Source organism: Prenolepis imparis, unplaced genomic scaffold (assembly GCF_030444845.1).
Source record: "Prenolepis imparis isolate NDT839.2.m4 unplaced genomic scaffold, iyPreImpa1.0 SCAF_7, whole genome shotgun sequence".
Taxonomy (NCBI): Eukaryota; Metazoa; Arthropoda; class Insecta; order Hymenoptera; family Formicidae; genus Prenolepis; species Prenolepis imparis.
Window position 1 is genome coordinate 15,085,907 of NW_028141165.1, and position 13,041 is coordinate 15,098,947.

At 28.5% G+C, this 13,041-nt stretch overlaps 3 protein-coding genes across 7 annotated transcripts; 1 reads left to right on the forward strand and 2 right to left on the reverse strand.

The window, feature by feature from the left end:
- Nucleotides 1–50: 50 nt before the first annotated feature.
- On the reverse strand, nucleotides 51–5,498 carry Mi (cyclin E-interacting protein minus). Its single transcript, XM_083042980.1, has 5 exons — nucleotides 5,263–5,498; nucleotides 3,324–4,086; nucleotides 2,962–3,237; nucleotides 961–1,483; nucleotides 51–520 (listed from the first exon to the last, which is right to left on the reverse strand). The coding sequence occupies exons 2-5, from the start codon at nucleotides 4,076–4,078 to the stop codon at nucleotides 296–298; spliced, it is 1,779 nt and encodes a 592-aa protein (XP_082899106.1). The 5' UTR covers nucleotides 4,079–4,086; nucleotides 5,263–5,498; the 3' UTR covers nucleotides 51–295.
- A 1,303-nt stretch (nucleotides 5,499–6,801) lies between these two features.
- Nucleotides 6,802–9,931, forward strand: LOC145938442 (28S rRNA (cytosine(4447)-C(5))-methyltransferase). 5 transcript variants are annotated; one of them, XM_083042091.1, is made up of 8 exons: nucleotides 6,802–6,958; nucleotides 7,289–7,394; nucleotides 7,500–7,642; nucleotides 7,765–8,056; nucleotides 8,090–8,189; nucleotides 8,335–8,698; nucleotides 8,783–9,151; nucleotides 9,426–9,931. In XM_083042091.1, the coding sequence occupies exons 2-8, from the start codon at nucleotides 7,295–7,297 to the stop codon at nucleotides 9,888–9,890; spliced, it is 1,833 nt and encodes a 610-aa protein (XP_082898217.1). In that variant the 5' UTR covers nucleotides 6,802–6,958; nucleotides 7,289–7,294; the 3' UTR covers nucleotides 9,891–9,931. The 5 variants fall into 5 exon arrangements, with proteins under 5 accessions (XP_082898217.1, XP_082898218.1, XP_082898219.1 ...); XM_083042092.1 differs by having other exon boundaries at nucleotides 8,099–8,189; XM_083042093.1 differs by having other exon boundaries at nucleotides 8,108–8,189.
- Nucleotides 9,932–10,446: 515 nt separating this feature from the next.
- On the reverse strand, nucleotides 10,447–12,961 carry Ccz1 (vacuolar fusion protein CCZ1). The gene is made up of 10 exons (XM_083042094.1): nucleotides 12,789–12,961; nucleotides 12,601–12,695; nucleotides 12,451–12,544; nucleotides 12,004–12,210; nucleotides 11,731–11,906; nucleotides 11,494–11,637; nucleotides 11,267–11,412; nucleotides 10,924–11,188; nucleotides 10,727–10,854; nucleotides 10,447–10,654 (listed from the first exon to the last, which is right to left on the reverse strand). The coding sequence occupies exons 1-10, from the start codon at nucleotides 12,861–12,863 to the stop codon at nucleotides 10,602–10,604; spliced, it is 1,383 nt and encodes a 460-aa protein (XP_082898220.1). The 5' UTR covers nucleotides 12,864–12,961; the 3' UTR covers nucleotides 10,447–10,601.
- Between the last annotated feature and the right edge of the window lie 80 nt (nucleotides 12,962–13,041).

A 13,041-nucleotide genomic window follows, 5' to 3' on the forward strand; every position in this document is an offset into this window, starting at 1 on the left:
TTTTATATATTATATATATATAAGATAAAAAATTATTTAATACCCTGCAAATAGCGGTGTAACCACACAATCCCATTTTTAAATGTTACATTATTATTATTATTATTATTACTATAACACATCTTGTCTTCTCATGTTATTTAAATTATATAAAAAGTCAGTGTATATAAACGTTCGTCGCGGGTAAAGATATAATAAACACCCATATATTGGTCATTTTAATAATGTCCTGTTCATCAGAAAGCGTTTGTGATTTTCCGTTTTTGACTAATTGTGTTATGAAGTATGAGTACTGTCAATCCATTGGCCTGGTATCCATAAGAAAAAGTACATGATGTTTGGCCAATTTCAACATGCGATCCGTTGTACTACCAGGTTTTCGTGGAATATTCCTATTTTCGAGATCGGGCATGTATTTCTTTATTATGCGCGCTAAACTCGCGGCATATTGCTTAAATTTCGAATGATTCATACCGATGCCTTTGCATCGTAGAGCCTCCGCGACTGCCCAAAGTAATTTCTGAAAATAAGTTCATACATATATGTATATATATTAGAAAAAATTATTGCATTAAGGCTCCTGGCTCCTCGCCGACCATGTTGCAATTGTGACGTCAGAGGCGAGAAAACACGCTAAAAATTCTTAGATGCCATTTCGAAATAAAAAGATATTTCGATGAAACAGCACTTCAAATGGCTTTAGCACACTCTTAAATACCTCGAAAACTATTCTTTTCCCTTTATAATCAATCAACAGCTGTAAAATGACTGTAATATGAAGCCCAGTTCGTCTGATCTTTGCATAATCATTCCGCATGACAAAGTCTGATATGATCATTTTACGGTTGTTGATTGACTATCAAGGGAATACGTCACAATCTAACATGGCCGCGGCGAGAATCCAGGAGACTTACGCTCGCACACATATACAATATTGAAGTAGAAAAAAATGATGTATACCTTTCTGTGCGAGTCACTGAGTTCATTTCTTCCTTGATTAAGAGACGTATCATTTTTCGGGAGAATATTACTCGACGAATGTCTATCCCACGTAACTTTCGAGATATTTTTTAATTCATGCGTGCAGTCGAAGGACAAACTTTTTGCCCATTTTAATCGCGGTCCCTGCAATTCCTCCTCGCACTTTCTCTTCCTACTTTCTTCTCTCAATGATGATACTTGTTTCAGTGCGTGTTGCTCGGACTCGTCCTTTCTCGGTGTCGAGAATAAAACGCGTTTAATTTTTTGAGAATCTAAATTATTTGTACTCAATTTACTAGGACCAGCATGAGCATCCGCAGGTGGACTTTGAAACAGCGCACGTTTCGAAATCTCTAGTTTGGTTTTACACGGACTTGATCCGTCTAACATTAATCTCCGAACTGCTTTCTTCTTTGCCGAACTTCTCGGACTTTTACCTCTTGGACTTTTACCTCGTGGACTCTTGCCTCTTGGACTTTTACCTTTTCTTTGTGTGGGTTTCCTATATTTCAAAAATACAGATTAATTTTTTTAAAGATAATTATTTCTTTCTAAATAATCTTCTAAATTAATATTTAGACACTATAATTAGTGTGTATATATATATATATATATATAGGTATATACAGAAGTGTCCCAAAAGTTCCTGCAACAGCCAAATATCTCGAAAACAAAGGCTTTTTGAGAAAAATGTTTCAAATAAAAGTTGTAGGGCTTTAAATAGTAATATTAGTGTAACTATAAATAGTATTGTTAAAACCATGTAAAATTTACTTTGAAATTTTTAAATGAAAACCTCTATTTTTTTCCACATTCTTATAACTTATATTGAGAGCTTTTCAAAATACTATAATAAGGTATTTTTTCATTCAGTGCTTTTCGAATTATAATGCTTGCAGTTTACAATAGTTTGACATAAAATATCTTGTAAAATATTTAGTTTCGATAATCTTACCTTAATACTTTTATGTGTAAAATAATTAGACAAATTAATTGGTGTAAAAAAAACACATAGTTATTTATTAAGAAAATGTATACAATTTGCAACATATTTTTTTCTTAAAAACAATTATGCGTTTTCTTTACACCAATTGATTGGTCTCATTATTCTGTGCATAAAAGTATTAAGGTAAGATTACCAAAAATTGAATGTTTTACAAGATATTTTGTATTTTATGTCAAACTGTATCTTTCAAGCCATACAGAGAGAATTTTCTCTTAGAATTTATTCTGAAAATCATGGTAATCGTGGGACAATATGGTATTGGAAAAATTTTATGAGTTTTTCTTATTAATTATTTACCACAATAAAAAAATTATCCTATTAATATAATATAAAAATTATCTTATTAATATCTACCACAATAAAATATAAAATGATTGATTAATTTTACTAAAATATATAATAAAATTTCAATAATTTTAAAATATATTAAAAACTATGTTAAAAACTTATGATTTTTTAAGGGCCAGTTTTTCAATAATAATTTAAACTTAGATCGAAGTTTAAACTATACGCACATGTGTTCTGCGCACAGTTTAAACTTTAATCTAAATTTAAACTTTTTTGAAAAACCGGCCTTGTGTTTTAAATAGAATAGATGCCAAAAAAGTAAACATATAAAATATTTTATATAAATTTTACACTGCAGCATAATATTTTCAATCTAGCTTAATCGCTGATGATAATTTTAACAAGCAGCATAGTAATTTTTGGCTTATTACCAAACATGATAAAATTTGAATTTAAAAGTAAAAGATAAGGAAAAATTCTCCGTGTAATAAAACAAATTGGGGTTTCCATTAAAAAATTTTAAAGTGAATTTTACGTGGCTTTAATTACTACTTAATGCACTATTCAAAGGCCTACAATTTTTATTTGCAACATTTTTCTCAAAAAGCCTTTGTTTTCGAAATATTTAAGTGTTGCAAGACTTTTGGGACACCCTGTATATTAAATATTTAATATATGATACGTACTTTATTTGTACCATTAACTGCCTCTTGTCAGTGAGTCCTAATCCTTGCAAGTTAGCGCTACAAAAAGTCCTGCGTCTTCTGGCTAAATGTGTCAACTTCTTTTCCGGACTTTGACCGTTTTCGCGTTTTGCTAATGAACTTCGCTTTCTTGCGCTTCCTGGCGCTTTTTTCGAAAACCATATATTACAAGTTGACTGCGTTTCAGCTCCTATGTACCTCTCGCATAATTTAACCGTAAAATTTTCGAATTCTTCTACGCTTCTGCTTCTATTGTAACTAAAATTTAAAAAACAAAAAAAAACGGTATTAGGCACAGATTTATATATTTTGTATACTCAAAAATTAAAGGCACATTAACTCACTGTATGCCATAAAACTTGTGAGAGTACACCTGAGGCCATGTTAAAGTCGTAGCCTCCCTTTCACCAATTGTATGATAAAGAAAACGAGATTGTTCATGAGATACATTTGAGTTATCTACCAACGGTGGAACTCTCGCTGTTTCTTTAATCATATTAACTGACTTTTTCATTTCCATAGGAACACCATTATATTGTATATTTAAATTACTATTACTATCACTAGTATTATTTATATCTAATTGTGCATTTTCTGCATTATTAACCGATAGATTGCAAGTATCAAAAGCATTTGTCAAATTCCTTGGAGTGCCTTTTGTACATTGATAAGAAATATTCCTAGCTTCTCTCTCTCTCCCAATTGTCTGCTTCTGGGATTTTGTGCTCTCCGCAGCATCCGAACTTTCATTTGACAATGGATATTCAGTCCAGAAGAAATGACGGTTCGCGTAAATATTTTGTAAAAAATCAGAACAATCTTTCTGACATATTGTGTGCCTCGGCGGAGGTGGTACGCCTCTCAAAAATTTATTAATTCTGGCTAGCAAATTGTTATCTGACTTTGTAATTAACTCTGTTTGAGAAGGCTTCTTCTGAGGGCTAATCGCTGCCAATGTATTAACATCTGGTAATGTATTAACAGTTTTGTTATCCATCTTTCTTTCAGTATCGCTATCAAACATCTCTGGACTGGAGATATTTGGAAATGTCTCCGCAATTTGTGAACAATCATATTGATTGGCAACGCAACAATCCATGGAGCTTTCTGAAAACCCCCCCAAAAAAAACCATCATTGTTGAAGATTGTGAAATAAATTTAATATTTAATTTATATACAAGGTGTCTCAAAAGTCCTGCAATAAATATCTCGAAAATAAAGGTTTTTTGAGAAAAATGTTTTAAATAAAAGTTGTAGGGATTTAAATAGTAATATTAGTGTGACTATAAATAGCATTGTTAAGACCACATAAAATTCACTTAAAAATGTTTTAATGGAAACCCCTATTTTTGATTACATATTCATGAAATCTTAAGAGATTTCAAAACACTATAATAAAGTTTCTTTCTGTTAACTATTTTTCAAGTTATGAAGCTTGAAAGATACAATATTTTGACATAAAATATTAAATATCTTTCAAAACATTCAATTTTCTGTAATCTTACCTTAATACTTTTATGCACAGAATAATAAGACCAATCAATTGATGTAAAAAAATGCATAATTGTTTTTAAAAAAAAATATGTTGCAAGCTGTATACATTTTTTTAAAAATAACTACGTGTTTTCTTTACACCAATTGATTTGTCTAATTATTTTATGCATAAAAGTATAAAGGTAAGATTATCGAAAACTAAATATTTTACAAGATATTTTGTATTTTATGTCAAAAAATACTGTAAACTTCAAGCATTATAATTCGAAAAGCACTGAATGAAAAAATACTTTATTATAGTGTTTTAAAAAGATAAGATATCTTAAGATAAGCTATATGAATATGTAATCAAAAATAGGGGTCTGCATTATAAAATTTCAATATAAATTTTACATGGCCTTAACAATGTTATTTATATAATCACACTAACATTAATATTTAATGCGCCACTTAAAGCTCTATAACTTTTATTCGAAACATTTTTTTCAAAAAGCCTTTCTTTTCGAGATATTTGATTGTTGCAGGACTTTGGGACACCCTGTATATTACTATATATATGTATATATGTTGTTTATTTTCCTATAATTCAATTCTATATCATTTTACACTTAAAGTTTATTTACAGCTTTCATCTGTGGATATTTAAAAAAATGCATCTATACAATCACGAGAATTTAACATCAAACATGTGTATGCATCGCACATATGAAACTGCAACGATACGTATTATGCGATGCGTCGTAAGCATGACATATACATGTGTAAGAACCGAGTACGCGCGATACTTACTCTGATATTACGACAGCCTTAAATGAAGGAATCACGTTTTTTTTTCCTCTCTTTCATAGACTCCTCTTGCCTCTTTTGTGGTATAAACAGTGTCACGTATTTGTTATAGGACAGATTCATTTATTATTCGAATCCCCGCGAGTCTCACGATAACCGTCCTGTTTCGTACATCGTTATAGGAATGGAACCAGATGTGACTGTATAATGACCTTTCCTCTTCCTCTCTTCTTCGTAGAAAGCATCGATATATAGACTGGACTTGCGAAAGACAAATATGCGCTTGGCCGCCATATTCAGTCAAATACCGGAAATGCTTCTTCGCGGTTGCTTTAAAAATAGCATGAACAACTGTTTCATTGTCAGTTTCTTTGAATTTCTTAAAGTTTTTACGTATACAGAGTGTTAAAAAATTAAGACCGACAAAGAAGGGAGAAAGAAGACTTTAAAATAAATATTTTTTGTTAATACTAATTTTCTCTACAACGTTTAGTTTTAATGATATATGAGATATGGGTTTTTGAGCATTTACTGTAAAAAGGAGTGAATTACTTTTATGTGTATTTGTTCCGTGCGTTTTGTTCAAGATTAAAATACAATTTAATTTTTCTATTATATGTTTATTGTTTATTGGTTTAAGTTACAAACTCCTATTTTATACCATGTGTAGTATAAAAAACTAGAAACGTCGTAGAGAAAAATACAGAAAATGTTTATTATTTTGAAGTCTTTTATTTAATTCTTTTCAAAATTTGTCCGTCTAATTTTTTAACACTCTGTATATATTGAAAAGAGTAGCATTTTATATTTATTTATATACATATAACTATATATATATACATAAATTAAATAAAGTTTATATATATTATGTTTTGACAATATTTTTAATTAAATGCTTTAATTTATTAAAAACCATTAAATTCGTTCCTTAATTTAATATATTATAAATATAGATATATATATATATATAAATTATTTTTTCAAATATTATATAATGTCCAAATATTTTAATACGAATCTCTTATTATATCATCTCTGTATCTTTTATTATTGTTTATTTTTGCATGATTTTTGAATTTTATGTAAAAATGAACATGATTTCTTTTATTACAAATAGTCTATAACAAATAAATCTATGTTAATATGTATACGGCGATTAATAATATTATGATTCTTTATAATTTATATATTATCAAACCAATTACAAACTTTTAATTCATATAAAAATAATTCACATTTTGATTATTTGATTATAAATCTCTTTAAAGAAGGTTCAAACGTAATTTCGTCATTCTTCATTTTCGACTTATTTCGACTTCGTCAATTCATTCTCCAGAGACGGGACGTGATTTATGATACACCCTGTACGAAGAAAGCAGAAGTTTGACTGAAAATGGCGGAACCAATCAGGGGCTCGATTCTTGAATTCATTCGCAAGAGAAACGTATGCGCAAATTCGGCTCTTACAGAAAAGTTGCAAGTTGATTGGCTAAAAGCTATGCGATAGCCAATCAATTTGCAACTTTTCTGTAAGAGCCGAATTTGCGTATACGTTTCTCTTGCGAATGAATTCAAGAATCGAGTCCCAGAAATCGCTTCGAGTGGCTTCGATATTATCAAGACATAGAAACTCTAGATACCATTGAATCAGTGATCGTGAATTTGATTCTAACCTTTTTCACAAGAAACACATTTTGAGGTATATATTAATGACAATTTTAAATATATATTTGGATAAAACAATTTATTCAGATTTTAAAATTAATTTTTAATTTTTTAATTTTAATTAAAATTACAAATTGCCTTCAATATTAAAGTGTAATATTTCTTCATCTCTTTAACACTACATGTGGAAGTTTAAGTTTTGGAATTCTTTATACTTGATATAGGTTAAAAAATAAACACTAGAATAGAATATATATAAATCTCATTTATAAAATAAATTTTAAGATTAAATTAATCATTGAATAATCAAACAAAAAGCTATTGAATATAATTATACACTTATTATTTTATTTATTATTATTAGCTAGCTATGGGTCGTAAAGCAAAATTTGATGATACTGAAGTTTCCATTGGACGTGGAAAAAAAGGGAAAAAGCAAAGTGATCCAACTTTTCCAAAGGGAGTTCTAGGTATGCAAAGCATTAGACAGTAATACATTAATAATTTTTTACTATAACATTTGTATAAAGTTATAAATAAAATTATTCATCATGAGCTTATTTATCATGTTGCAGTTAAAGGGATAAGTAAGTTAAGTCATCGGCAAAAACAAAGGGTACAGAAGAGATTATTAAAGAATCAACAGCTGAAAGAACATACAAAAAAATTACTCAAGAAAAAAACCAATCCAAAAGAAGAACAGATACAGTTAAAAAATGTACGTTTTTTTTAAATATGATAAATGCATCATTGTTTTATATTAATTTTGATATAAAAATTGACAATTTTTATAAAAGTTATCTCTTAATTAATTTAATTAATTAATTTAATTAATTTTAGGAGAAAAATATAGCAACGAAGCTAAAAAAGAAGAAAGAAAAGAAATTGAAATCAGCTGTTAATGATAATTATCACAATGAAGATGATGAGGAAATTGATCACATTGAAGATGAACAAATGGAGGAGAATGAAGAAGATAATGATCAATCTCTTTTTGCAACAAAATTGAAAAAAGCAAAAAAGAAGTTTGTGAATAATATAGAAAGTGATAGTGAAGAAATGATATCCAGTGACGAGGAAGAATTTATTGATAAGCAAATGGAGGATAATGAGGAAACAGATGATAAAAGTAATGATGATGATGATGATGATGATGATGATGATGATGATGATGATGATGATGATGATGATGATGATGATGATGATGATTCACTTCCAATAGAAAAAGCTAATAAAAAATTAAAAAAGAAAAAACAAGAAGAAGAGTGAGTAAATGTTTTAATTAATTTAATATAATTTCTTTTTATTCTCTTTTTATATATATATTAATTTTATTAATTTACTTCTAAATACTAAAAATTTACTATTAAATACTTTTTATTAATTCTTTTTTTTTTATTTTCTAAATAGAAAACTTGCACAAGAAGAAATGGACAATATGATTTCTCATCAAAGCATATTCTCTTTTCCAACTGAAGAAGAACTCGCTAATGTCACTAACTTAAAAGATATTCAGCAACGAATACGAGACGTTATTATAGTATTATCAGACTTCAAGAGATTACGAGCGGAAAATAGATCGCGTTCTGAATATATTGAATTACTTCGACGAGATTTATGTACATATTACAGTTATAATGAATTCTTGATGGAAAAATTGATGCAAATATTCTCACTGGATGAATTATTAGAATTATTAGAAGCGAGCGAAACAGAAAGACCTATGACCATCCGTACAAATACTTTGAAAACGCGACGACGTGATTTAGCAGAGGTAGATAGATACTTTACATAGTAAATTAATGTCTAAAATACAATTTGTTTAGCAAATGCTATATATATGTATGTATATTTTCAGACTCTAATCAATAGGGGTGTTAATCTCGATCCAATAGGAAAGTGGACAAAGGTTGGTTTAGTAGTGTATTCCTCGCAAGTACCTATGGGTGCAACGCCAGAATATCTAGCTGGACATTACATGATACAAGGTGCTGCTAGCTTCTTACCCGTTATGGCGCTGGACCCAAAAGAGAATGAAAGAATTCTTGACATGTGTGCTGCACCAGGTGGTAAAACGTCACACATTGCTGCACTCATGAAGAACACTGGAACATTGTTTGCTAACGACTTAAATAAAGATCGATTGAAGGCTGTCGTCGGCAATCTTCATCGAGCTGGTATTACAAATTCTGTAATCTGCAATTACGACGGAAGACAATTTCCTACGGTAAAAAAAATAATTTGATTTTTATTAGTGCTTATAATTATATAATTATTTAAAAAATATTAATATTAAATATTACATAATTTATATTTTAAAAAAATAATTTGACTTTTATTAGTGCTTATAATTATATTTTAAAAATATTAATATTAAATATTATACGTATAATTTATATTTTTTAAAAATAATTTGATTTTTATTAGTGCTTATGATTATATTATAATTATTGCTTTATAATAAAGATCTCAGCATTATAATGAATGACAATAATTTTCAGATTATAAAAGGTTTCGACAGAGTCTTGTTGGATGCTCCTTGCACAGGGACAGGAGTAATCGCGAAAGACCTCAGCGTGAAAATAAATAAAGAGGAAGTAGATATTCAACGTTGTTGCACATTGCAGAGGGAATTGTTGCTAGCTGCGATAGATTGCGTTAACGCACGTTCGGAAACTGGTGGTATTGTTGTTTACTCGACTTGCTCGATTCTTCCGGAAGAGAACGAATGGATTATAGATTATGCTCTCAAGAAGCGTAATGTTAAATTAATGCCCACTGGCTTAGAATTCGGAACTGATGGTTTTACGAGCTATAGACAACATCGATTTCACCCTTCGCTTAAATTAACTAAAAGATATTATCCACATGTGCATAACATGTATGGTTTTTTTGTAGCAAAACTAAAAAAATTCTCCAATGTTATTCCTAATCAAAACAATGTAAAGGAAGAAACATCTGATTAACATTTTAAATGATTTATACAATAAATTTGTTCATAATCAGATTATAATATCGAAATATAAGGCTCTGCGCACAATAGAGAAAATATTAGGAACAAATATTAAATATTAGGAATAAGAATTATTTTAAAATAATAAAATCGAAAAAACTGATATAAAAATACAAATTCGAATATAAAGGACTAGTAAGGGCTAATAAACTATTAAGAGTCCTTTATACCCGAATTTGTATTTTTATATTAGAGTTTTCTGATTTTATTATTTTAAAATAATTCTTATTCATAATATTTAATATTTATTCCTAATATTTTTCCTATTGTGCGCAGGACCTAACTATTATTATATATCTTGACATAAATTCCATACATATATTTTGTACCATATTTTTATGCATTGCCTATAAATATTATTTTACAGACAAACGTTTAACTTTTCACGATAAAGAATATTATTAAAAAATACATATAATATATACATATAATATATAAATATACATAGTAAAAATTAATAATTTGTTTTATAATTATATATAAAGTATACAACTTTTCATAATTAAGATATCTCATAAAATGCATATTGCTTTTGCTGATAATTAGCAAAATGAAACAGAAAGCTGTTCTATTATGAAAAATTATTTATCCTACAATTTATTTTTATTTATTCACAAAAATGAGAAAATAATCATGTTTGTGATTCATTATTTTCATTAGTTTATTACATAAAAAAAATACTTTTTAATTGTTTCTCACAAAGCCTCTTCACTTCATCTGCAACAAACAAAGATTATTTGTGCGATTATCATGATCTTAATTACATATCATAGAATATATTGCACTCACCATCAATTTCTATAATACTTGCACTTTTTTGCTGAATAATAACAAAAAATTCCCTTAAATTAGATAATTTTCCAACAATCCAATAATCACTTATAGTCTTTATAATTATTTCTCCAGCCTCGTTCAACCTATATAAGCATCAAATTATTAATTAATCCCATTGTGCATCCATTTTTTTATTAAAAATGTGTACGTACCTATTTCTATCATTGTATATATCAGCGATAATTCTTAACACCTCGGGTGTCGTAAGTACGTTAGAGCAACACCTATTATCTAAATGTATTGTACTTTTGTATGCTAGATTTAGCTTATTAAAATACAGATACTTGGTGCAGGATTCCGGTGTGACTATCACATGTTTAGAACATTGTTCAGCTACAGAACTGACCAATGTGGTTAACTGTGGACCCAGAAAGCTATCTAAGCTTTTAAAAAAATCAATTAATAAACTAGTTTTTTCTGAAAAATAAAATATATATAAATATTTCAATTTTTATGCTGACAAAAAATATATAACTAAATTTTAAATTCACTTACTATCAACAAAGAGACATATTGTCGCACTTAAAGCTCGATACACTACTAGATACAGTGATTCAGGTTTAGTAGAGTAATTGATGAAAACTTTTGGTGATTTTCCAATTAAATTGGGTTCGTTAACATTAGCAGGCCCGGTAACAAATCTATGAACAAAGATGTTCTTAATTAATTAATTACATTATTATAAAAGACATTCAAATTAAATTAAAGTATATCATTCTTACTTTCCATAATGTGTAGTTGTGAATGGTGAAGGAGAATTCCTAGGTATAGAACCGCCATGCAACTCCTTTTCAAGATGAGCTGGCAAAAGAGTGCTCACTAAATAATTGTAAACTACTTGCATATCTTCAGGTTCCAATCCACTCCTAAATACATACATTACACAAAATTTGTTTAAAAATTATCCAAAATGCATTTATCATAATACAAATAATATAAACGTAAAATACTTAACTCACCAAACAATTTGATCATTATAAAGAAATGCTGTGTATTTTACTTGTGTAAACATAGCTTCTACTAGATTCATGAAACATTGTACTTTAAGGAATGTGATCTTGTCAAGAGGTAAAAATTGTAAACCTTGAAAAACATCTAGAATATCACTATTATTTAACTTTAATGAGAGCAGATACTGAAATAAGATAAAAATGAAATGTAATAAATGTAAGAATATGTATCGATATATTAAACTATATACAATTTATAGTAACAAATGCTCATTTCCTTACTCGTGAATAAAAATGTTCCAACTTAAGTTTCAGTAACATTACAGAACCACATTCAGGATCGTTAATGATAGTCTCAAAGGAGCCCATAAATAATCTAAACATCATGTACGTCTGTTTCAATATACCTTGGCAGATGCTACTGGATACTTCATCGTTTTGATATTTGTTGCCGTCTCCTTCTTTATAAATGTATGGTACACCAACAATCTATAGAACATTGATAGTTTATAATATATAACAGTTAAAAAATTATAAATTCATTAAATATAATTTAATTACACATTAATTATCACATCAAAGCTCAAATTGGCCTTTTCTTCCCTTTTTTTATTTTGATTTATTATTTGTGCTTCTCATTACTTATTTTATTATTTATTCATATATTTTAAAAAATTATAGTTTCCTACAGTATATTATCTGTTATATTAATCTAAAATATATACTTACCATTACCATCCAAAAATTAGGTTCCGGTTGATAGTATATTTGACGTGTTTTGTGCGTATGACAATAATCACAAGGTTGGCCAGGATTGAACGATCTGCAATAATCTTTGTAGAAGTATCCTTTATAGAAAGATATGATTGTAATACATACTCTGTAAATTTGATTATTGCTTCGCTGAGCCCTATGTTTTTTATTTGAACATCCAAATCCTTTTCCGGGTAATAATATAATATTTTCTTTTCTTCCTAAAAAGCACAAAAAATTTATGTCTTAAAAATAAATATATATTTCAATTAAGAAAAAAATACTCTCTTTGACATATATCATTGCATACTCGCCTCTCCTTCCTTCTTAGCATACGTGCCGTTAAAAATGTAAAAATGTTCCAGCATGATTTCAGATTTGGAAGTCATTTTATCGTTTTTAAAATACAGCTAATTGTAAATACGTATTTTAATGTAAGATCTAGTATTTACTCATTGAAATAAGCACACACATGCACACATGTCAAATTAACAGCTGTAGATTAAAGGTCCTTGCACAATGTCGGGCAACAGTAGAAAATATCCACCAATAGGAAAAGGGAATAGA